The sequence below is a fragment of the Eumetopias jubatus genome, unplaced genomic scaffold, assembly GCF_037043125.1.
Source record: "Eumetopias jubatus isolate StellerSeaLion01/CBP00866 unplaced genomic scaffold, mEumJub1_p1.0 scaffold_10, whole genome shotgun sequence".
Taxonomy (NCBI): Eukaryota; Metazoa; Chordata; class Mammalia; order Carnivora; family Otariidae; genus Eumetopias; species Eumetopias jubatus.
In genome coordinates, this window is record NW_028274816.1 from 61,220,269 (window position 1) to 61,244,384 (window position 24,116).

The 24,116-nt window shown below is 52.1% G+C and overlaps 1 protein-coding gene across 1 annotated transcript; it reads left to right on the forward strand.

The window, feature by feature from the left end:
• Window positions 1–6,391: 6,391 nt before the first annotated feature.
• Window positions 6,392–21,797, forward strand: CACNG6 (calcium voltage-gated channel auxiliary subunit gamma 6). The gene is made up of 4 exons (XM_028094675.2): window positions 6,392–6,722; window positions 12,386–12,460; window positions 14,374–14,511; window positions 21,559–21,797. The coding sequence occupies exons 1-4, from the start codon at window positions 6,392–6,394 to the stop codon at window positions 21,795–21,797; spliced, it is 783 nt and encodes a 260-aa protein (XP_027950476.2).
• Window positions 21,798–24,116: the final 2,319 nt, after the last annotated feature.

The following is a 24,116-nucleotide window of genomic DNA, read 5'->3' on the forward strand; positions in this document are numbered from 1 at the left end:
ACTGTATATACAAACAGTAAGTTACAGTTAGAACACAGGAGAAATCTGAAATGCTTTGAAATGTTCTGTTAGGGAGGTGTAACCCAGTTTAAAAGGAAGGAATATTTTAGCTGACATTGAAAGGATGACAAGACACCAGCCGGTGAAGCTGGGGGAAGTGTCTCAGCCAGGGAGCAGCATATGCAAAGGCCCTGGGGCAGGAAGAGCTTCCAGGAGGGCTAAGCTGTAGTGAGCCTGGTGCAGATGGGACATGACAAAGCTGGAGATGTAGACAGCCAGACTGCCCAGGGACTTGTAAGGTTAGGTCAGGAGTTTGGATTTCATTCTGAGGGCAGCAGGAAGCCATGGAATGGCTTTAAGCAGGAGCATAATGTGAATAGGGTACAAAAGGGAGGCAGGAAATCAAAGAGGAGAGTGAGGCAGAGGCAGGCTGAAATTCAGCATCAAACACAGGCACTGGCCCTTGAAACTCACATTCCTGGGAGGAAGCAAGTAATCACAAAATCCTAAAGCACAGGCAGGGTGTCTGGTGTGCAAGAGAAGCTTTGTGGGACTTAGACATTTGTGTTTCATTCATTCATTAATTCAGCCATTCACTCATTGACATTTCTGTGCCTCTGCTAACATACCAGGCAGTGTGTTGGGATCAGGATCCCCCGAAATGAAACAGACCCTACCCCTGCTGTGGAGGAGGAGTCGCCAAAAACTGTAATCTAAGCAGGGCGATGGGTGTTGTGACAGGGACCGTGATGGGCACCTTGAACAGAGAACACGGTGACCAAGCTCCAGCAGTGGGCTGTACTCAGGGAAACTTCCTGGAGAACCTAATGCCCAGCCTAAGTTTAAAAAGGATGTGTAGGAACCTGTCAAGTGATGAAGAGAGTGACTCAGGCAAAGGCCGGGGGAGTCACATAGTGTGCTGTCTTTGGGACAGGGTTCAAAGTTCTGGCACGCTGGAGGACAGGGTTGGGGTGGGAGGTCAGGTCAGAGAAGCAGCTAGATAGCCAGAGTTAAAAGGTGCTGGAGTTCCAGGAGGAGGAGTTTGGGCTTTATTCTGAGGGTAGTGAGGAGAGACAGGAGAGTTTTGAGCAGCAGAAGTCCAGGACCAGATGTGAGTGTTGGAAGGAGCCACTCGGGGGAAGTGGCGAACAGGAGGCTGATGCTGTGGGATAGGGGAGAAGAGGGTGTCAGGTGAGCTGAGCAAGGGCCATGGGGGTGGAGGAGGACGGATTTGAAGGCCACTGAGCATGCAGAGGGGACGTTGCTTAGTGCATGTCCCTTCATTTGCTCAGTAAATATTGCCTGTGTGCCAGGCCCTGTGCCTGACATGCTGGGGTTTGGAGATGCTCCAGACCCTGCCCTGCCCTCTGGGGCTCCCAGTCTGGTGGGAAGACAGCCCCGGACGCAGATGACGAGGAAGTGGTTATTGGTGGTGCCAGGGGCTTTGGCAGCCTCTGTCCTGGTTATGTGAGGCAGCAGAAGGAGGGATGGAATCAGACTGGGTGTTGGGAGTTCCCCTCAGGGGCCCTGTGGGTGGACTAGAAACAGGGAGAGCCTGGAGGGCAGGGGACCAAGGAGGAATTCCCTGGAGGCAGTTTCAGGGAGAGTGGATAGAAAATGTGGGGGAAGGATTACAAAACAGAGGAGCACGGAGTGTAGGGAAGCTAAATGGAGAGACAGGGCAGGGAGAGGCAGAGTGAGAAGAGACAAGTTGGGTAGGAGCGGGGATTCTTTGGTGGAGGAGGGGGTGGAACTGTTTGGGGGAAGTGGATTCTAGAGTCCAAAGGCTCCGTATAGAGCAAGAAAGAGGGGGGGTGGGGAGGAGTGGAGAGATGGGGGAGGGGGGAATGAAGACACTGAGGGTGACCCAGAGGGGACAGGGAGAGGGGCAGAGTGCACAGGTCGGAGGAGGGACGTCTCAGAGACACACAAAATTACCCAGAGACGGAGAGGTGGGACCACAGAGAAAGATCCAGAGATCTGCCCAGAAGCAAGCGTGGGGACTCGAAAGCAAGCACAGCAGACAGGATAGGAATGACCCACTTCTTTTGTGTTCAGGATTAGTATGCAAGAAGTATCGAGTGCCAACCTGTTCTGGACCCAGGCTAGGCCCAAGGACTGTGGTGGGCGGACGGTCAAGGTCCTGCTGTCCTGGATCCCCAGGAGAGACTAACGATAAACACTGCAGTTACTGAGAAGTGCTTTAACCCTAAGCAGGACGTGATGACAGCGACGGTGATTTCAGACCAGGTGCCCTGAGGAGACCTCACTGCAGTGTCGACATCTGAACAGATACGGGACTTGTCACGAGGAGAGGGGCAGAACAAGCATTCAGGCCACCCAAGGCAGCCCAGAAGCTCCGGGAGTCACAGGTTTGGGAGGAGGCCCCATGGCAGGCAGATTAACAGGGGTGAGCAACGTCGGGGCAAGGTCAGAGCGTAGGCTGGGTGCCCATCCTGTACCCCTGGGAAGAAATTTGCATTTTTCTAGACTTCATGTGAGACCATTGTGGAGGGTTTTGAGCACAGGCATGACATATTTTTTATTTTCGACAACAACAAAATAACAGAACTGCATGGTTGTGCTGAGACTAGATTAGGAGTGAAGAGTGGAGGCGAAGAGCTAGGGGCTGCTGTCCTTGTCCGGTCGAGACTGACAGTGGCCTGGACCAGAGTGGAGTCAGTGAGGTTGGAGAGAGATGGAGGACTGGGTCTGGGAGTTCAGAGGCAGAGCCTACAGCGGCGGTGAGCGGAGCGGAGGTAGCAGGACGCAGGGCGAGAAGCCAGAGGGACACAGAGGAACTCTTAATCGGGCTTGTGCAGCACTGAGCGGCAGTGTGTTGCCTGGAAGGGGCTCCCAGAACAAGGAATTGGGATTTGGGTGGGAGGGACCAAGCGTCCTCCTTCAGACATGTCAAGTTGGAGATGCCTGCCAGAAACCCAAGTCAGGGTATCCAGTAACCCGTTGGATATGTGAGCTTCGGAGAGAAGCCGTGGCTGGAAATATAAGTTTTTGGAAACGTCAGCATATAGGAGACATTGAAAGTCACGGGGCTGGACGGGGTGACCCAGAGGGAGAATGCCGACAGAGAAGTTACCTTGGCTAGAGCCTCAGGGGCATCTGTGTCACGGGAGAAGAGGATGTAGCAAAGGGAGCCACAGGCGGTGACCCCAGGGTAGGCAGAGGCCAGGAGGAAGTGGCCAGCAGGGCTGAGAACTGCAGAGAGAGCCCAAGAGCCAGAGGACAGGGGTCATTTCAGTGCAAGGGTAGAGACCAGAGCCCTGCTGGTGTGGAAGGAGAAAGAAAAGGGGCAAGCCGTCTTTTTAGCATGAAAATAATGAGAGCTTTCATACCAAAGAAAGACCATACTCTTTCTGGGAAAAGAGAGCAAGGGGAGGGAAGACAGAACCACGCACTCTGAAGTAACTTAGCACAGGTGAGATGCAGAACGCTGGGCGACCCGGGCGAGGAGGGGAACATGGAGTCAGGGGACAGGCAGGGTGCTGCAGGGGGGCTGTGTCTGCTCAGAATGCTCTGGTTCCCCTATGGGTCCTGTCAGGGCTGGGGAAGGAGAGAACAGGCGTCACTCATTTAAGAAGGAGTCCCAGGCCTTCCGGGAGCCTGGCTGCACAGTCTCACAGCTGCTGGTAGCGAGGCCAGTTAGAACGCAGAGGGAGTCGCGCCCTGATGGGGGCACCTTCCCCTTGCTTGGGAGGACATGTCTGTGTGTCACATCTCACTTCATCCATCCGTCCATCCTTTTAAGTCACCTGATGCCCATCTCCCGAGGCCTCCTGTGTGCCCAGTCCTGGCCTGGGCAGTGTTGAGGACAAAGATGAGTTCCTCCTGTACCCCGGCCCTGCCGCAGGCTGGTGGGACAGCTGGACACACAGAGTCACATTCCAGAGCAACTCGCGCTCCAAGGCAAGCCAAGCTGCCCAGGGCGCTGTGCGCGTCCACAGCAGGGTGGACAGACAGGGCCAGGGTGCTCCAGAGCAGCCAACCACGGACAAGGAGGTGGTGCAAGGTGGGTCCCACCTGGCCCGTCTGCACAGGGCTGAGGGAGGGGGTGACGGGGTGAAGATCAGGCCCTGCTGCCATTCCACATGGCCGTTCCGTCCCTGCCTCCCGGGGAGCTGAAACTGCATGGAAGGTCCCCTGGGGGCGCCCGTCTAATAAACTCGATGACGAGGACTGTGGCTCTGGTTCCAGTACCCCTGACACCCAGCCTCTCCCTGAGGCCTGCCCCACCGCCCCTGGGGAGCTGAAGACGCCAGCACCAGACGAGCGCTTGCATCCGCCAAGACCCAGGGGTCTGGGCTCAGTCTTCTGTCCCGGGGGTTCAGGCTCCCAGCCCCCTCCTCCCTCAGACACAGGGGTTCAGGCCCCCAGCCCCCTCCTCCCTCAGACCCAGGGGTTCAGCCTCCCAGCTCCTCCTCCCTCAGACCCAGGAGTCCTGGCCCCACCCCCTCCTCCCTCAGACCCAGGAGTCCACGCCCCCAGCCCCTCCTCCCTCAGACCCAGGAGTCCACGCCCCCAGCCCCTCCTCCCTCAGACCCAGGAGTCCACGCCCCCAGCCCCTCCTCCCTCAGACCCAGGGGTTCAGGCTCCCAGCCCCCTCCTCCCTCAGACCCAGGGGTCCAGCCCCCAGCCCCCTCCTCCCTCAGACCCAGGGGTCCAGGCCCCCAGCCCCCTCCTCCCTCAGACCCAGGGGTCCAGGCCCCCAGCCCCCTCCTCCCTCAGACTCAGGAGCCCAGGCCCCCAGCCTCCTCCCTCAGACCCAGGAGTCCTGAACCCCAGCGCGCCTCCTCCCTCAGACCAAGGAGTCAGGGCCCCCAGTCCCTCCTCCCTCAGACCTAGCAATTCAGGCTCCCAGCCAGGCCTGCTCCGGACCAAAAATCCAGGTGCCCTAACCCCCGGTTCTGCCACCATGGAGATGGGACCCTCGGCTCAGGCGCTTGCCCCTTAAGGAAATGAAAGCCCCCTCAGGCTCCGGCCGGGTCAGGACCCCGCCCCCAGGCCCTCCTCCCGGGGCAGCTTCCCCACCCGCCCCCCCCGCCGCGTCCCCTTAAAATACCCGGGGTTCCTATGGCAACAGGCGCTGGGCGACAGGTGCGGGTGTTATTTACGGGTCGAGCCTGAAATAGCCTGGGAGGGCGCGGGGGTAGGCGGGTGGGGCGAGGCCGGAGTGAGCGGAGCGGCGCGTCCGGGCCGAGCGGGCGGCGGCGTGCAGGACCCGACGGCTCGCAGGCGTCGTGGAGCTGGGGCCGGCGCGGCGCGGAGGCAGGAGAGCGAGAGGGGGCCCTGCCCGGGAGACCAGGGTGGGAGGCCTGCGGGAGGCAGCTGGCCTGGAGCTGAGCCTGGAGCGGTCCCGGCCCGGCAGGCCCTGGGAGCCCGGGGGAAGGGGAGCCAAGTGATCCCAAAGGGACGCAGAGTCCCTCCCGGGTCCCAGTTGTCCTTTGAATCCTGGGGGATTTCGTCCCTGTTTCCTGAGCCTCACTGGGGACCACAGAACCTCCCTCTGACCCCGATAGGGACCCCAGGGTCCCCTTCTGAGCCTGGAGGCGTCCCCTAGCCCCCTTCTCTGGACCCCACTGTGTCTCTGAGCCACTAGTCCCCTCTCTCAGACCCAGGGAGACTTTCTCTGATCTCTCTGAATGGCCAGGGAGACACCCACCCCCTTTTCCTGAAGCCAAGCCAGGACTCCACTGTCCCCTCTGTGAAGGCTGGGGGTCCTACAGCCTTTCTGAGACCCAGGAGTTCTGATCTCTTCTGAACCCCAGAGGGGACCCAACTTCTCTCTCCCCAGGCTCTGAGCCCAAAAGGAACCAGGAGGCATCTCCTCTCAGACACTCAGAGGACCTCAGCAACCCTCCCTGGGTACCCCAAGCTCTGAGCCTTAGTGGGGTGCTCAGATCCTGTCCCCCCAGGACACCCAGTTTCCCTCTGGTGATTCCCCCCAGTGGGGACCCAGAGCAGCCCCTCAGAGCCTCAGCCAGTGCTCAGTTCTCCTTCCTCTGGAGCCCTGAGGTCTCCCTCCTAGAGACCCAGCTTCTAGCTCTGGGCCTTGGGGGTCCCTTGCTTTTCTTCTGGGTCCCACCTTCCTTGCAGAGTTTTTGCGGCCTCCCCAGGCTCTCCTCGGAATTTAGAGGGTTTTTGGGGCCGGAGGCTCTATTTTTTTTCTCTTTTAAGCTCCAGAGGCGACCTCGACTCCCCCACTGGAGGTTCCAGGGAAGATTCCCATCTTCCTTTCTCAGAATCCAGTGCAAACTGAGCCCCTCACCTCCTTCGGGACCCCAGGAGCTCCCCTCCCCCCGCCCACCCTCAGAACCCCTCCCCAGCTCTGCGTCCTTTGCACCTGTTCTGAGCCCCGTCGGCTGCGGCCTCTAGGATGATGATGTGGTCCAACTTTTTCATGCAAGAGGAGGACCGGCGGCGGCGGGAGGCTGCGGGCCGGCGGCGGGCTCAGGGGCAGCACCAGCTGACGCCGGAGCTGGAGGGGAAAATCAAGCTGGGGCTCCTGCTGAGCGCCGTGGGCTCCACGCTCGCTGTGCTGGCCGTGGGCACCGAGTTCTGGGTAGAGCTCAACACCTACAAGACCAATGGCAGCGCTATCTGCGATGCTGCCCACCTGGGGCTCTGGAAGATGTGCACCAAGCGACTGTGGCAGGCCGACGTGCCCGCGGGCAGAGACACCTGCGGCCCCGCAGAGCTGCCTGGAGGTGAGAGGCCACGCCCCCAGGCCGGGGATTGTACCCCAAGGTAGCGAGAGTAGTCGGGGGCAGCGGAACCCATACCCCAGAGGGAGCCTGAGCCCCAAGAAGGAAACTTGCGCCCTCAGAACCGGCCCATACCCGCACCAAGCTGTGCTCCTTGGAATAACCTTTGCCCCAGACGTGAACTGGGGGAAGGGGGCGAGTAGGGGAGAGGGGAGAGGGAGAAGAGAGAAAGACTGTACTTCAGACTAGCCTGTAACTGACCTTCTTGTACCCACCCACCCCCGAAGCAGCCTGTCCCAGTTATGTCCTGTGCCCCAACCTGCCTACCCCCAGACTAGGCTGTACCCTAAAACCAGTTCATACCCTTAGACCAGCCTACCGCCAACCAGCCTGTACCCCCAGACCAGCCTGTACCCCCAGACCAGCCTGTACCCCTAGACCAGCCTGTACCCTCAGACCAGCCTGTACCCCTAGACCAGCCTGTACCCCCAGACCAGCCTGTATCCCTAGACCAGCCTGTACTCAGACCAGCCTGTACCCTCAGACCAGCCTGTACCCCCAGACCAGCCTGTACTCAGACCAGCCTGTACCCCCAGACCAGCCTGTACTCTCAGACCAGCCTGTACCCCCAGACCAGCCTGTACCCCCAGACCAGCCTGTACTCTCAGACCAGCCTGTACCCCCAGACCAGCCTGTACCCCTAGACCAGCCTGTACCCCCAGACCAGCCTGTAGCCCTAGACCAGCCTGTACCCCCAGACCAGCCTGTAGCCCTAGACCAGCCTGTAGCCCTAGACCAGCCTGTACCTCCAGACGAGCCTGTACCCCCAGACCAGCCTGTACCCCTAGACCAGCCTGTAGCCCTAGACCAGCCTGTACCCCCAGACCAGCCTGTAGCCCTAGACCAGCCTGTACCCCCAGACCAGCCTGTACTCTCAGACCAGCCTGTGGCCCCAGACCAGCCTGTACCCTCAGACCAGCCTGTACCTCCAGACCAGCCTGTAGCCCTAGACCAGCCTGTACCCCCAGACCAGCCTGTACTCTCAGACCAGCCTGTAGCCCCAGACCAGCCTGTACCCTCAGACCAGCCTGTACCTCCAGACCAGCCTGTACCCCCAGACCAGCCTGTAGCCCTAGACCAGCCTGTACTCTCAGACCAGCCTGTACCCCCAGACCAGCCTGTATCCTCAGACCAGCCTGTACCTCCAGACCAGCCTGTAGCCCTAGACCAGCCTGTACTCTCAGACCAGCCTGTACCCCCAGACCAGCCTGTACCCCCAGACCAGCCTGTACCCTCAGACCAGCCTGTACTCTCAGACCAGCCTGTACTCTCAGACCAGCCTGTACCTCCAGACCAGCCTGTACCCCCAGACCAGCCTGTACTCTCAGACCAGCCTGTACCCCCAGACCAGCCTGTACCTCCAGACCAGCGTGTACCCCCAGACCAGCCTGTACTCTCAGACCAGCCTGTACCCCCAGACCAGCCTGTACCCTCAGACCAGCCTGTACCTCCAGACCAGCCTGTAGCCCTAGACCAGCCTGTACTCTCAGACCAGCCTGTACCCCCAGACCAGCCTGTACCTCCAGACCAGCCTGTACCCCCAGACCAGCCTATACCCCCAGACCAGCCTGTACCCCCAGACCAGCCTGTACTCTCAGACCAGCCTGTACCCCCAGACCAGCCTGTACCCTCAGACCAGCCTGTACCTCCAGACCAGCCTGTACCCCCAGACCAGCCTGTACTCTCAGACCAGCCTGTACCCCCAGACCAGCCTGTATCCCCAGACCAGCCTGTAGCCCTAGACCAGCCTGTACCCCCAGACCAGCCTGTAGCCCTAGACCAGCCTGTACCCCCAGACCAGCCTGTACCCTCAGACCAGCCTGTACCTCCAGACCAGCCTGTAGCCCTAGACCAGCCTGTACTCCCAGACCAGCCTGTATCCCCAGACCAGCCTGTATCCCCAGACCAGCCTGTACCCCTAGACCAGCCTGTACCCTCAGACCAGCCTGTACCTCCAGACCAGCCTGTAGCCCTAGACTAGCCTGTACTCCCAGACCAGCCTGTATCCCCAGACCAGCCTGTATCCCCAGACCAGCCTGTACCCCTAGACCAGCCTGTAGCCCTAGACCAGCCTGTACCCCCAGACCAGCCTGTACCCCCAGACCAGCCTGTATCCCTAGACCAGCCTGTACCCCCAGACCAGCCTGTACCCCCAGACCAGCCTGTAGCCCTAGACCAGCCTGTAGCCCTAGACCAGCCTGTAGCCCTAGACCAGCCTGTACCCCCAGACCAGCCTGTACCCTCAGACCAGCCTGTAGCCCTAGACCAGCCTGTACTCCCAGACCAGCCTGTATCCCAGAGAGAACCCATGTTCCCTAGAGAGATCTTGTGCCTCTGCATGCAGCCTGTGTCCTGAGACCCAGCCTGTTCTTCATACACAGCTGGTAACCTCAAACAGCCTGCATTCCCCAGAAGCACCCGCACTTACTGAGACAACCTGTGCCCCTGGAGAGAGAGTTTGAGTGCCTGGGGTCAGCTTGCTTTCCCCACACTGGAGACAGGCCACACTCCCATCCTGCAGGCCCTGGGAGACAGACCATTTTGATGCCAGCCCCAAAATGGAATTTGTGCCCGTTCCCCACTGATTCCGCCAAGCAGAGCTCTCGCCAAACACCCCCCAACATCCCAGCAGAGACCTCGTGCCTCAGGGAAACATGCTTCTTCATTTCCTGTGCCCCACAGCCCTCCCTGTCCCGAAGAATGGCCTTTCACCCCTGGCGATGCCAGAGAGCTATCCCATACCTCACACTCTCCCTGACAGGACATGCCATGCCCTTGATGTATACCAGTGAGACATCCTATACCCCCTGGGAGCGGGAATGGGCTCTGGCTCCACATCTGACAACCCTCACAGTCCATCTGGGATGTCACAGGCTTGATCATCCACATGAGATCTGCAGCACTCTACTTTCCCATAACCGATGTCCCATAACCTCAGTGCCCCTCAAAGAAGATCATCTACCCCTCTGGGCTCCAGATGGGATTTCCCTCCTCACTTACCTAGATATGATATCTTACATCCATGGGATCCCAAATAGGATGTCCCAAATCCTTGATAGCAAAGTGGGATGCCCAGCACTCCTTGGTGTGTGAGTTTCCCACCCACTCAGAGTCTGGATTAAACACTTCACTTCTGCAGATGGGCTCATTGTTTTTGCTACTTAGAGTCTCAAGCGGGAAGTTCCCAGGCTTTTGCAGAATGGGATGCCCTGGTAATCATATGCTTGTGTAATATGCTCAGATGCTTATGTGGTACCCATGCTCTGTTTGAAGTACTTCACATGCATGAATTCATTAATCCTTGTATCCTCATGGCAAGCTTCCGAATAGTTATTATCATCTCCCTTTTACAGAAGCTAGAAATGAGGAGTGAGGAAGGTTAAGTGGCTTAATCTATGCACCCAGGCTAGTCATATGGGATTTGGACGCTGGTGGTCTCTGTTCTTAACAACTACACTATATTGCATCTCACTAGCCCACAAAGATGTCCCAAAGGTCCTCGTTGCCCTGGAGGGGATGTCCCCTGCCCCAACCTCACTGCATAAGGCAGGATTCCTCACATCCCTTGATGCCCCGCTATTGTTCAGAAAGGACTTCAACCTCCTCACAGGACCGTCTCCATCATCCCCCAGTCCTGACCCTTCAGAAGCTCACAACTTCCATTATCTCTGAAACATCCCACACATTGCCCTACCCATCAAAGGATATCCCATATTTCCCTGGGCTGCACGGGGAGAGGGTGTGTGTGACCCATCATACTCTTTTCCAAATGGGATATGCCATCTGGAGTCAGAGACAGGATGTCTTCAATCATTGGTAGCCCAAACGGGAGGCCAGACACCCCACACTCTCTCAGAAAGATGTACCACACCTTCTTACTCTCTAGATGGGACTTCACATTTCCCTCATGGATGAAGACCATGTGTCCCCCACTGACTGCTACAAATAGCATCCTCACCCTTTGCTCTGCTGCATGAAGCATCCTTTACTTCTTGCTGCTGCAGGATTGCTGCTGCTGTGGGGTAAGGACTCCCGTCCCACTGCTTCTGATGGGACCCCTCCTGCCCCTCTCCTTCCCCCACCCTCACCTGACTCAGCAGTTTAGTTCTTGTCTCTGCAAATCCTCCTTCAATTTGGAAGGTTCCTTTCTCCTTCTCCAGACCAGCCGGCCCCTCTCCTACTTCTTGTACCCCTCTTACTGTCTACCTCTCTTCCCCCTTCCCATGCCTCACTTTCCCCATCTGTAGAATGAGATCATGGGGCCAGGTGAATTCTGTGGGAAATACTGGCTTTGAAATGCAGTTTGGAAAGCGCCCTCCCCCCCCCCCCGCCTTTTTAAAGTTTAGGTTTCCTTGGACCTCAAGTACACAAAGTTGGATGAATCTGACTCTTCTTTGGCTTATATCACAATTGTCACCAGCCTTCCCAAGATCCTTCTTGTGCTTTATTTTACATGATATTCTCCTGGTTCCTTTCTAACTCAGCTCTTTAATGTGTTTGATATGCATCCACGAATGTATTTGTTAACTTGGAAATATGTAGCATTCTTTTACACCTGTTTTAATTTACATAAATGATATCATGCTGTGGATTTTTTCCTGTTTATGATATTTTTTTTCTTAACACTTGCTCAGATTTCCCCATATTGCTTTGTTGTTCTAGTTCACGGCTACTCTGTGCTGTGGAGATTTGCACAAGAGGGCATCCCTCACATTTACTTGATCCCCTAGAGATGGATACTTGGGTTGATTCTGACTCCCTGTTATTACAAACATTGTTGCAGAGAACATCCACATATATGCTCCTGCTCCTAGTTTTTGTCTGGATATATACCCAGAGATGAAATTGTTGGGTTATAGGGTATAAACGTACTTCACTTCATAAAGTATGTCAGAGTGCTTTCCAAAAAAGACTAGTTTATACTCCCAGCTGTTTCCTCTTATCTTTCCAGTGCTTGATATTATCCTTTTAATATTTGCCAATCTAATTGATCTAAAGTGGCGTTCCCCTGCTGATTTAAGTTGCATTTCTGTGATCCCTGGTGAGGTGGAGCATCTCTTCATATACTTGTGAGTCATTCAGACTTCTTCTGTGAATTGACTATTCCCGTCCTTTGCCCATTTTTCAATTGGTTTCCCTCTCTTTTCTTGCGGGCCTGCAGGAGTTCTTTGTGTGTTCTAGCTAGGAATTCTCTCTGAGATGAGAATCTTTTCCGAGTCTGTTAGCCTTCTGTTCCCTGTATCTTGGTTGAATAAAGCGATCATTGTTTCTAATCCCACTTGACCCTCAGCAAACCCATATGATGGAGCCAGGAACAAGACTATTATCTCATTTTATAGAGAAAGATTCAGAGGCCCCAGAGAGGTCAATAACCCTTACAAAGGCCACAGAGTTGGATCTCAGAGCTCCAGACTGGAATCCCAGCTCCTGTATAGCTGGGTGATGGCAGGTGGTTTTTGCTTCTCTGAACATCATTCGTCTCCTGAGTATGTCAGGGATGCAGATGTCCTGTTTTTAGGCAGCTGTGAGCGATGTTAAATGTCCAGTCCTGCGCTTACCCTGGCAACTTCCATGTCACCACCTCTTTCTCTCTCCTGCTCCCACAGAAGCAAACTGTACCTATTTTAAATTCTTTACCACGGGGGAGAATGCGCGCATCTTCCAGAGAACTACAAAGAAAGGTGAGAACTGTACCCCGTGGTGGGGTGGTGGAGACGGGGTGGGGGGAGTTATGCTGACCATGCCAGAGGAGTTCTTGATAGCATTGTCTTCTTCTCTGCTTTGCCCTGGGGAGGTCCCATCTTTGGGGACAGGCGGTTCTCCCAAGCCTCCTGCCTGATGCTTCTGCCCCAGCTCTGCCTTTGCCACATGCTGTGTGGCTTTGGGCAAGTCACAGCCCCTTTCTGAGAACAGTACTTTAACATCTTAAAGATGCGCATCTGCCACGTGCGAAGCACAGCGCCGAAGCGCCGAGTGTTTCATTTGTTTGAACTCCAGTCCTTTGCACGACCCTGTGGAGCAGCGGCTTTATCTTCATCTTCCAGATGAGAAAATGGAAGCCCAGGAATGTTTACATTTACTTTTCCTGGGAAGTGGCAGAGGCAGAGTTCAAACCCAAATAATCCTGACTCTAAAGCAATGCTCTCCTATAGAACCTTCCGTGAAATGGAGATGCTCTCTGTCTCTACTGACCAATATGGTAGCCACTGGCCCCGTGTGGCTGCTGAGCACTTGGAATGTGGCTAGTGGTTTTGTTTTGTTTTTGTGTGTTTTTTTACGGTTTTATTTATTTATTTGACAGAGAGAGAGAGAGCATGAGCAAGGGGGAGGAGCAAGGGGAGAGGGAGAAGCAGGTTCCCCACTGAGCAGGGAGCCTGATGCAGAACTCGATCTCAGGACCCCGGGATCATGACCTGAGCAGAAGGCAGGTGCTTAACCAACTGAGCCACCCAGGCGCTCCTAAATTTTGTTTTAAGTTAAATCCATTTAAAATTAAAAGACCACACATAGCTAGTGGCAACCATACTGAACAATGGGACTCTTAGGACTTTACCCTTTCCGCTATGACCACAGCCCCTCCATCACCCCTGTACCTCATCCCTCCCCACCAGGAAAGGGATTGTGATCGTGTCATGACTCATATCTGGTCTTTGCAAGGATTTAATGAGACGATGCAGCTAAAACAGACAATGTGGTGCCCGGGTACACAGTAAACTGGTCTCCCTCCTTTCTCTCTTGTCTTTGTGCTCAGTGAGCTCCCGCAAGTCTCTGTGCCTCTCGGGGAGAGTAAATAATCACAATGCGCATGTTCGGCACACCTGCTGTGTGCCCGGCGCTGCACTCACTGGGCACTTTACATAAGCGATTTCTAATCCTCACTACAGCCCAATCAAATAGGGATTTCAATCCTGATTTTCTAGAGAAGGAAACCGAGGCTCAGAGAGGTTTGGTCACTTCACTACAATCTTCCAGGGAGGAAGTGGCTGGGGACAATTCAGACTTGGACCGTTCCACTGTAACGTCCCGCCTTCTCTGTTGTCACCCACACGCCCACTGCCTCAGCTGCTTCACCTGTAAGCAAACACGGACCGGATCCTAAGTAATGCTGGGCAGTTCCCATTCCCTTCTAATCCTGGCAGTGTCTCCTCTTTGCTCTGTGGCCTCAGGCAAATCACTGACCCTCTGTGAGTCTTAGTTCCTTTAACGGTGTAAGCAAAATATTGGACCGGATGATCCACCTGAAAATTCTTTTTTTTTTTCTTTCTTTCTTTATTTATTAGAGAGCGAGAGAGAGAGAGAGAGAGAGAGAGAGAGAGAGAGAGAGACAGACAGCATGAGAGGGGAGAGGGTCAGAGGGAGAAGCAGGCTCCCCACTGAGCCGGGAGCCCGATGCGGGGCTCGATCCCAGGACTCCGGGATCATGACCTGAGCCGAAGGCAGTCGCTTAACCAACTGAGCCACCCAGGCGCCCCTACCTGAAAATTCTTGTCTAGTTCTGAATCTTCCATCTTCCTGGTTCTGGGTCCCTACAGGGGAGTTCTTCGTACTTCCTACTTCCCATGTCCTCTGCTTCTTCCCTTTCCTCTCCTTGCAGAGGTAAATCTGGCAGCTGCAGTGATAGCAGTGCTGGGCCTGGCAGTCATGGCCTTGGGGTGCCTCTGTATCATCATGGTGCTCAGCAAAGGTGCAGACTTCCTACTCCGAGTTGGAGCCGTCTGCTTTGGCCTCTCAGGTGAGGGTTGGGAGCCTGGAGACGGAGGGAACTGCATGCTGGGAGGTTGGATCTCTAAGCACTGTTGCATGCTGGGAGGTTGGATCTCCAGGCGCCGTTGCATGCTGGGAAGTAGGGTGTCCAAGCACTGTTGCATGCTGGGAGTTGAGGGAAACCCATGGGCTATAGTGGGCTCAAAAATGGGAGAATTCCAAGCTTTGTTGTTGCCTAGGGATTGAAGGGGTCTCCAAACGCTATTTTAAATTTGGACCAATGGTCTCCAAGGATTGTTGCATGCTGGGTTGTATGCTGGTGATGGAAGGAAACTCAAGGGCTATAGAAGTCTTAAACATAGAATTCTGAGCCCTGTTGTTCGTTGGGAATTGCGGGGGGCTGCATCTCCAGTTTCAACCTGGAGTCTTTAAGCACTGTTGCATGCTGGGAAGTTGGAGGCCATCTCTAATCACTGTTGCATTCTGGGAAGCACAAGGGCTGTAGTAGGCTCAAATGTGGGAGTTCTAAACCCTGTTATTAGCTGGAATTGGAAGGTCTCCAAACACTCTTTTAGATTTGGAACTGGGGTCTTTAAGGACTGTTGCATTCTTGGAGTTGATGGTCCAAAAAAATGCTGCATCTTGTTAATGTAGTCTTCGTTGGATCAAATGTTTTCTAAGGTAGATAGAAAGGTCATTAGTTATATAAGTTTCATTTATTTATCCTTTGTGTATTTACTGAGCACCTGCTATGTTCCATGCGCTGTGCTAAGGGCTTGAGATATAAGACTAACAACAAGACAGATAGTATCTGCTCCTCACAGAGCCTAGATTCTGACAGAATTACACAGTAACCAGGGGCGCCTGGGTGGCTCAGTTGGTTAAGCATCTGCCTTCAGCTCAGGGCATGATCCCAGGGTCCTGGGATTGAGCCCCACATCAGGCTCCCTGCTCCCTGGGGAGCCTGTTTCTCCCTCTCCCTCTGCTGCTCTCCCTGCTTGTGCTCTCTCACTCTGTCAAATAAATAAATAAAATATAAAAAAAGAATTAGTAACCAGTAATTACACATATAATAATTCAACCATAATTGTGATGAGAGTTATGATAAAGCATATTAGGGGTATGCATTGCAGTGTGGGTGGGTCAGAGAAACTCAGAGAAGGTGATATTTTAAGTGGGTAATTGAAGGATGAATAGGAGTCATCCGAAGTGTGGTGGTGACAGTGGTGGTGATGTTTGTGGTGGTGGTGATGGGGACAATGATGGTGGTGACAGTGATGTTGGCGATGTTGGCAGTGTTGGTGGTGATGGTGGTGATGATGGTGTTGGTGAAATAGCATGTGCAGAGGCTGTAAAAGACTTAACAAGCTTGAGGAACAGAATGAAGATCAGAGCATAAAGCAGGCCAGATCTTGCACAAATGTACATGGTAGCCTTAACTAACAAGTGAGGTAGAGCCTGGCGCAAGATAAGAGAGACGCAGTGAGTCTTCAAGAGCATGGACATATGAATGGAAAATAATAAGGACCGATTCTTATTATTTTGTTGCCTTAGATATCTTCCTAAATAAGGAGGAAAATTCAGTCATCTTCTTTCCTTTCTTTCATTAATTCATGTGTTCATTTTATTCATTGGTACACACACAGACACATTGTACACAACACGTTTGTACATGTATGTAGATGTAGTATCAGAGTGTACAAGACAGAAAGGTGCTTTCCCTTATGGAGATTATCATCTGGTTAAGGACCCAGAAATATCACAGATCATCCCACAGTTACAAACTTCTAGGTGCTCTAAAGGAAAAGGAAAAGTAGAATTCTATCAGAGTGCACAATGAGAGCACTTGATTTGAAGCAGAGAGTTAGAGAGGGCGTTCATGAGTAACCAAGCTAGACAGAGTTCAGTGAATTTAAGGTCTTGAAAGAAAGCCAGTGTGGTTGGAGCGTGGAGAGTGAGGAGGACACTGATATAAAAGATGGACCAGTAAATCAACAGGGATTCAAAAGATCTGGGTTGGAATCCCAACTTCTGAAGACATGTGATCTTGGGCAGATCTTTTTTTTTTTTTTTTTTAAATCTCTGAGCTCAGGTATTCTTATATGCCTGAACTCACTCATCCAAGTAACCATTTGTTAAACATCCATCCCATTAATCCATCCACCCATTCATTAATTCCCTCCCACTCTCTTCTCTTCTCCCTTTTCCATTCTCCTTTCCTTTTTCCCTCTCTCTCTCCATCTCTCTATTTTTCCATCTGTTCATCCATCCAATTATTCAACAAGTATTTTTTTTATATTTAGTAAGTGCTAGATGCTGTGCTAGGTACCACTGGGTATAGAAAGATGAATAAGATTAAGATGATCCCTCTTCTTGTGGAATTTATAGCATGGTAGGAATTTGGTGCTACTGTTATTACTGAACTCATACCTGGGTTATTCCTGGGGGTGCCATGAAGGTGTGGATAGAAAAGTGTTTTATGGAAGTCTCAGGCATGAAATTTTTCTGCAAATTGTACAGCCAAATGAAAGTGAGGGCGTGGATTTGATGCTGTAAGTACTTTGGTTATATTGGGTAGCAGGGACTGGGCAGGTTGTGTTTTTAAGGTCTCCTTAGATAAAGGGACATATTTGGGTTACGTTGTTTCTCTCCATAAAATATATACGTCAGGTGTTTGTTCATGTTTTAGAGATCTGAGACAGACAAGATTCCTGCCCTCATGGATTTATAGTTTATTGAGAGAGATAGAAATTGGCCAGACAGATAGTACTAGTATAAATTAATACATGTTAATAATTCCAGCTGTGGGGATGCCTGGGTGGCTCAGCCAGCTAAGCATCTGTCTTTGGCTCAGGTCATGATCCCAGGGTCCTGGGATCCAGTCCCACATCAGGTTCCTTGCTCAGTGGGGAGCCTGCTTCTCCCTCTGCCTGCAGCTCCCCCTGCTTGTGCTCTCTCTCTGACAAATAAATCTTCAAAAAATAATTTCAGCTATGATAAATGCTATAAGTGAAAAGAGTAAGAGGGAAATGTATCATAGGGAAATCTGATGTTGACTTAAGTGGCAGTGCTCAGGGAAGGCTTCTCAGAAGAAGTGTAATGTAAGTAGGGATTCATATAGGTCTCCAGGCTTGAAAGAATTTGGTGCATCTAAAAGCTGAAAGAAGTCCTACTCTCTACTAGGGTGGGAAGAGCAGCTGAAAGGAGGCCGAAGAAGTAGGCAGGGGCCAGATCACATGGGCCCTTCTAGGTCATACAAGGGATGTCAGGCTTGATTTTTGAGGCGGTACAGTGACGTCCCTAACAGAACAGTCAACGGAGTAGATCTGGCTGTGCTCAAACCCAAGCTCCACTTCCCTAGGCTTTAATGTTCTCCTCTATAAAGTGGGGATGATAATAATATGTACCTCATTAGGTCTAATGGGAAGAGATGAGACATGAGAGCATCTGGTTGGATTCTTGGCACAAAGCTAGTGTGTCAAGGCTAGGGGTCCTCAGACTACAGCCCATGGCCAAATCCTACCTCTTTGCTTTGGGGTTAGTCATATTTTTAAACCGTTCCCTGCCTGGTTCAAAAGCCAATAGATTAACAATAAATTACTACCACTAGAATAACATGGCTCCAGGGTCTTATGTGGCCTGGCTCCTGGCTACATGGGGCTTCATCTCTTACCACTTGCTCCCTCCATTCTGGCCACGTTGGCTTCTCCGCTGTTCCTCAGATACTCCACGTTCATTGCCTCCTCAGAGCATTCTGCACTGCTGTCCCCTCAGCCTAGAATGTTCTTCCACTAGATCATCCTATGTCTCATTTCTTCATATCATTTAAATTTCTGATCAAATATTACCTCCTCAGAGAGACCACCGTTGACCACCTTGTCTAGAGTAGGCCCATCACCTGCTGTGTCCCTACCTTGCCTTCCCCCCCCCATAGAATCGATCACTACCCGAAATTATATATTTATGTATGTATTCATTTGCTTGGGCTGCCATAACAAAGTACCATAGATTGGGGGTGGGGAGGGGGCTTAAAGAACAGAAATGTATTTTCTCACAGTTCTAGAGGCTGGAAGTCTGAGGTCCAGGTGTAGGCAGGGCTGGTTTCCTCCGAGGCCTCTCTCTTTGGCTTGTAGATTGCCTCTTCTTGTGTCCTCACGAGGTCGTCACTCTGTGTGTCCTGACCACCTCTTCTTGTAAGGACACCAGCCATATTGCCCTCCATGTTGGATTAGGGCCCTATTGGCCTCATTTACATTTAATTATTGCTTTAAAGACCCTATCTTCAAATATAGTCACATTCTGAGAAACTACAGGGTCAGGATGCTAACACATGAACTTTTGGGGCCACGATTCAGCCTACAGCAATACATTTACCTGATTATTGTCCAATTCTCCCTCTGGGATGGGACTCCAGGAGGACAGGGCCTTTGTTAGTCTTGTTTATATATTTTACAACGAGAACTCAGTTAAGATCTATTGAATGAATGAAAGATGCATGAATTAGCAAAGGAAGAAAGGGGACTGGAGAGCGTCTCCTCCAGTGCCCTAAGCTGAGCTGCGTGGGGCCTCAGAGGGGAGCCAGTGACCCACAGGACACAGATTCCTGGCTGCGTTCTTCAGGCCCCTGATTAAAAACCGCACGGGGAAGCAGAGTGCCGGGAGGAAGGAGGGTCTGGGACTGAGGCTGGACTCATGGATGACCATCAGATGGTCCTACATGATCTGACCGCTGCTCGCCTCTCTACTTCCATCACCTACCACTCTCCCCTCCCCACTCTCTTTGCTCCAACCACACCAACCTTCTTTCTTTCCCCCAAACACACTGTATTCATTCTACCATAGGGCCTTTGCACCAGCCATTCCCTCTGCTGGAATTAGCCATCACTTAGTTTCTTGCGTGGCTGGCTTCTTTTCATTCTCCAGGTCTTACTCAAACGGCTTTTCCTGGTGACATCATCTTAAAGTCCCTGCTCCACCCTTGGATGTCGCTCCTCTTCCCATCACCCTGTTTTTATCTCCTTTCCCAGCACACATCAGTCTCTGAAATAATCTTGTCTTCTCATGTGTTTACTTTGGAAGTTACAACCTGGCAGCCCACAGCTAACAATGACCCATAAATGTACTTTGATGGACAGTGCCTAAAGATTTCTCTGAGCAGCTATTTAAAGGTATTGGGCAAATTTCCATAAAAATAGTCATCATTTAAAAAATTCCAGCTATCCTTGAAAAATCAGAAGGTCTGGCAACTTAAGTCCCCATTTCTGAAGGGTTGCCGTTGGCCGAAGCTGAGTTTTGGCTACTCTCCGTCATATTTCCCACCACACTCACCTGCCTCGTTGATTTATGCTTTCTCTTGTCGCCTCCTGCAGGCATCTGAGTTTGGCAAGCCTTGGTTTATTTGCTTACCACCTGTCTTGTCCCAGTAGAATATAAGCTCCATGAGGTTAGGGTCTTTGTCTGTCTTGTTCTTTCTTCTTTTCTTGCCATTGCTGTTTTTAATCAAACTGCGTCGCAACTTGACTGCCTTTCTTTTCATTTTATGATCCCTCATCTTTATTGGGGTATGATTAATGGACTTTACTGGGGTATGATTGATGAGTGGAAATTGTAGATCTTTAAGGTGCACAACTTGATGAGTTGGTATACATGCACGCCGTGAATTGATCACCACAGTCAGCCGAGTTCACATTATCTATCACCCCACACGGCTACCTTTGTGTGTGTGGTGCGAACTCTGAGGATCTAGTCTCCTAGCAGATTTCAAGCGTGTGATAGTGTTGCTAACTATAGTCACCCAGGTGTACATCAGATCCCCACAACTCATTTGCCTTGCATAGTTGAATTCTGTGCCCTTTGCCCCACATCTCCCCACATCCCCTCCCCCCAGCCCTTGGCAACCATGTTCTACAATGTGCTTCTATGAGTTGGACTGTTTCAGATTCCATCGTCACTCATTCCAAAAGCCTTGATGGAGTTTTTTGTTGTTGTTTGTTTGTTTTTGTTTTGTTTTGCTTTTTTGAAACAAACAAAGCTCTACACCCAAAGGTGGGGCTTGAAATCACACCCCCTCCCCCCCCGCCCCCGAGATCAAGAGTTGCATGCTCTACCAACTGAGCCAGCCAGGCACCCCTTTTATTTTTTTTAATATATTTTTTTAATGGAGTCTTCATTTGATTTTTGCTATTCTTTTTTTTTAAAAGATTTTATTTATTTATTCGACAGATAGAGAGACAGCACAAGCAGGCAGAGTGGCAGGCAGAGGGAGAGGGAGAAGCAGGCTCTCCGCCGAGCAGGGAGCCGGACGTGGGGCTCGATCCCAGGACCCTGGGATCACGACCTGAGCCGAAGGCAGCCGCTTAACCGACTGAGCCACCCAGGCGCCCTGATTTTTGCTATTCTTGATTCCAGGGTTTGCTTGCTTGCTTGCTTGCTTTCTTCCTTCCTTCCTTTCTTGCTTTCTTTGAAGTGGGGAGGGGCAGAGCGAAAGAGAGAATCTTAAGCACGCTCCATGTCTAGTGTGGAGCCCAACGTGGGGCTTGATCCACAACCCTGAAATCATGACCTGAGCTTAAATCAAGCCGGACACTTAACTGACTGAGCCACCCAGGCACCCCTGCTTTTTCTCTTCCTATAAAATGCACATAACACAAACTTGACCATTTCAACCATTTTTGTGTTCAGTTCTGTGGCATTAAGTATGCTTACACTGTGGTGCAGCCAGCCCCGTCATCCGTCTCCACCCCTTTTTCACTTGCGTGTTTCCCCAGCTGAAACTCTGTCGCCGTGAGGCAGCAGCCCACATTCCCCTGGTCCCTCAGCCCCCGGCGGCCACCATTCTGTCCCTCTGTCCTTATCAGTTTATGTTGTGTTCCTTCTTTACCTCCAGCTTCCCAAACTGTGCGTGCTGTGTAGTAGGTGTTTGGTAAAGAGCTATTGGGTGAATGGGGTGGGGCGGTGCTGAGGGTCCCCCAGGTTGCTGTTTGAGCGAGCACGAGATGGGGTGTGTTAGGGCAATGCTCAGACCTGGGCCTGGCTCCCCCAGGGCCTGAGCACAGTGCCTGTCCTCTCCCTACAGGTCTGCTGCTCCTGGTCAGCCTGGAGGTGTTCCGGTATTCCGTGCAAGCCCTCCTGCAGAGAGTCAGCCCTGAGCCTCCCCCGGCCCCTGCCCTCACCTATGAATACTCCTGGTCCCTGGGCTGTGGTGTGGGGGCCAGCCTGGTTCTGCTGCTGGGGGGAGGCTGCTTTCTCCTGCTCACCCTGCCTCCCTGGCCCTGGGGCTCACTCTGCCCCAAGCAGGGGCACAGGGCCGCCTAGAGCCACCACTGTGCCTTCTGCAAACTCCTTCTAAACCTTTCCTTTTCCCCATTTTATGCCCCCAAATCTGCCCCCCCCCACGCCATCCTGGAGAAACTGTGGGGCACACATGGTGTGCACAAACCTGCCTCATCTTTTCCCTCTTTGAATATGTTCTTCTCTGTGGCTGAATTGGGATGCTTGGGGGTAAGATGGGGAGAGGCTTTTTGCAAACGAGGGTCCCCAGGGAAGGCTGGGGGGGACCTGATGGGGTAACTAGGGAGTGGGGTGGAGGGATGAGGTCAGGCGGTCTTGGGAGCGAGTTGGACCGATTCATTTCCCAGATCTGGATGTGTTCACTTGTGGGAGTGACTTCTTCCAACTAATTTGAACCTTGGGGAAACAGGGGAGGGGGCGGGGAAATCTTTGGGTCTGACCTTGCTATGGTCAGTTTGGGATTAAAAGTTTGGAAACTTAACAGCTTTTATTTGGAGTCTGTTTGGGTGTGATTGTGCGTCCTGGGGTAGAGAAAAGTGACCCCCTCATGCTCTCCAGAAACCTGTGGCATGCTGCTTGGCAGCCCTGGAGTCACATGTCAAGAAACCCACAGAGAGTGACAGGAAAATGCAGCAATTTAGGACACAAACATTGTGGGTTGAACTGCATCCCTCCCAAATGTCTGTGTTGGGGTCCTAACCCCCAGGACCTCAGCACGAGACCTGATCTGCAGAGAGGGTCTGTACGGACGTGATTAAGCCCTATTCCAGGGACTGGTGTCCTCATATGGTGGGGAGATTAGGACGCAGACAGGCCCAAGGGAAGAGACAGGGAGAAGGCGGCCAGTCACCTATGAGCCCAGGAGAGAGAATCAAGTGCAGAGTCTCCCTCGCAGTCCTCGGTCCTTGGAAGGAAACAGCCCTGAGACACGCTGACCCCGGGCTTCCCACCTCCAGAATGGGGACAGTGCAGTCTGTGATGCTCTGTTAGGGTGGCCCCAGCAGACTAGCACGGAGTCCAGGACCTGGGAATGGCTGCTAAAGATGAGCACATGGCTCTGGGACAGGGGGCCTGGGAGAGGCTGGGGACTGCTGAGGTGCGTGATGGAAAAGCCTCCATGTCCTCCAGGAGACTGCGGGAGGGGAGGCACGTGCGGGAGAGCTGTCTCCTCAGGGAATGCAGTGATCACACGAACAAAATGCTGGTAGGAACTAGAACAGCAGCTGCGGAAACCAAGGGGAAGGAAGACCCGGGTCAAGGGTTCCCGTCCCTCGGGCCAAAGGGCCGGCCTTGCACCTTGTGAAGACCAGGTATGTGTTTCAACCCCAAAATCACAACTCGAGTACATTCTTCAGTTACACAGAATAGCCGAAGCCCATCTGTTATTTCTCAAATTCTCAACATTTAAAGATACTTAAAGTACGGATGCCTGGCTGCTCAGTGGGTAGAGCATGCAACTCTTGGTCTCTGGGTCACGAGTCCAAGAGCCCCACGCTGGGCACAGAGATTACTTAAAATTAAAATATATATTTTTTAAGATTTTATTTATTTGAGAGAGAGGGCGTGCGCACAAGTCAGGGTGGGGGGGGAGGGCAGAGGGAGAGGGAGAAGCAGTCTGTGGGGCTCCATCCCAGGCCCCAGGGATCATGACCTGAGCTGCAGGCAGGTGCTTGACCGACTGAACCACCCAGGCGCCCCTAAAAATAAAATCTTAAAAAAACTTTTTTAAATTGGGACTATGTGCTGGCTTAGGAATACAAATGTGTTAATATCCAGAGTTTGATTCTCTTAAGTGTTGCTATATTTAATTATAAATATAATTACATGTATAATATTATATATTATACCAGTATTATATATAGCTATGATTATATTATAATCACTTGGTTATTAATAATACTATGGATGTTATATTTAACAGGTTAACATATTCTCTTACGCATTTCTATATTTGATTATACATTATAAATATAATTATATATTATGTAACTATATAATGTAACATAATTATATATTATAGTAATCTTTATATAATATATAAATATAGCATTCATAATATTACGTATATGGAACGTAATATACATAATGTATAAATATATCATAATATTTATAATATAACATGCCACATAATATTTCTATAACATGACGTGTTATAGGACATCAATAATTATGTAGGTATAATTGCAATTATCATCCCGGGGCTCCCAGCAGCCTCCTCACTAGGGAGATTCCTTTTCGTCCAGGAAATGTGGGGTGGCCTTCTGTTGGTTCACTGAGACCGCACCCCCACCTCAGAGCCAGTGGGGCACTCTCTGGTAGGACACTCTCTTCCTTTCTTTCTGT

What these genes read in the sequence shown, in the direction of transcription:
- CACNG6 (XM_028094675.2), top strand. Translation starts at nt 6,392, where the DNA reads ATGATGATGTGGTCCAACTTTTTCATGCAAGAGGAGGACCGGCGGCGG. An exon ending in CCAGAGAACTACAAAGAAAG is followed by an intron (nt 12,461 to 14,373) that starts GTGAGAACTGTA and finishes CTCTCCTTGCAG; the next exon opens with AGGTAAATCTGGCAGCTGCA. An exon ending in CGTCTGCTTTGGCCTCTCAG is followed by an intron (nt 14,512 to 21,558) that starts GTGAGGGTTGGG and finishes CTCTCCCTACAG; the next exon opens with GTCTGCTGCTCCTGGTCAGC.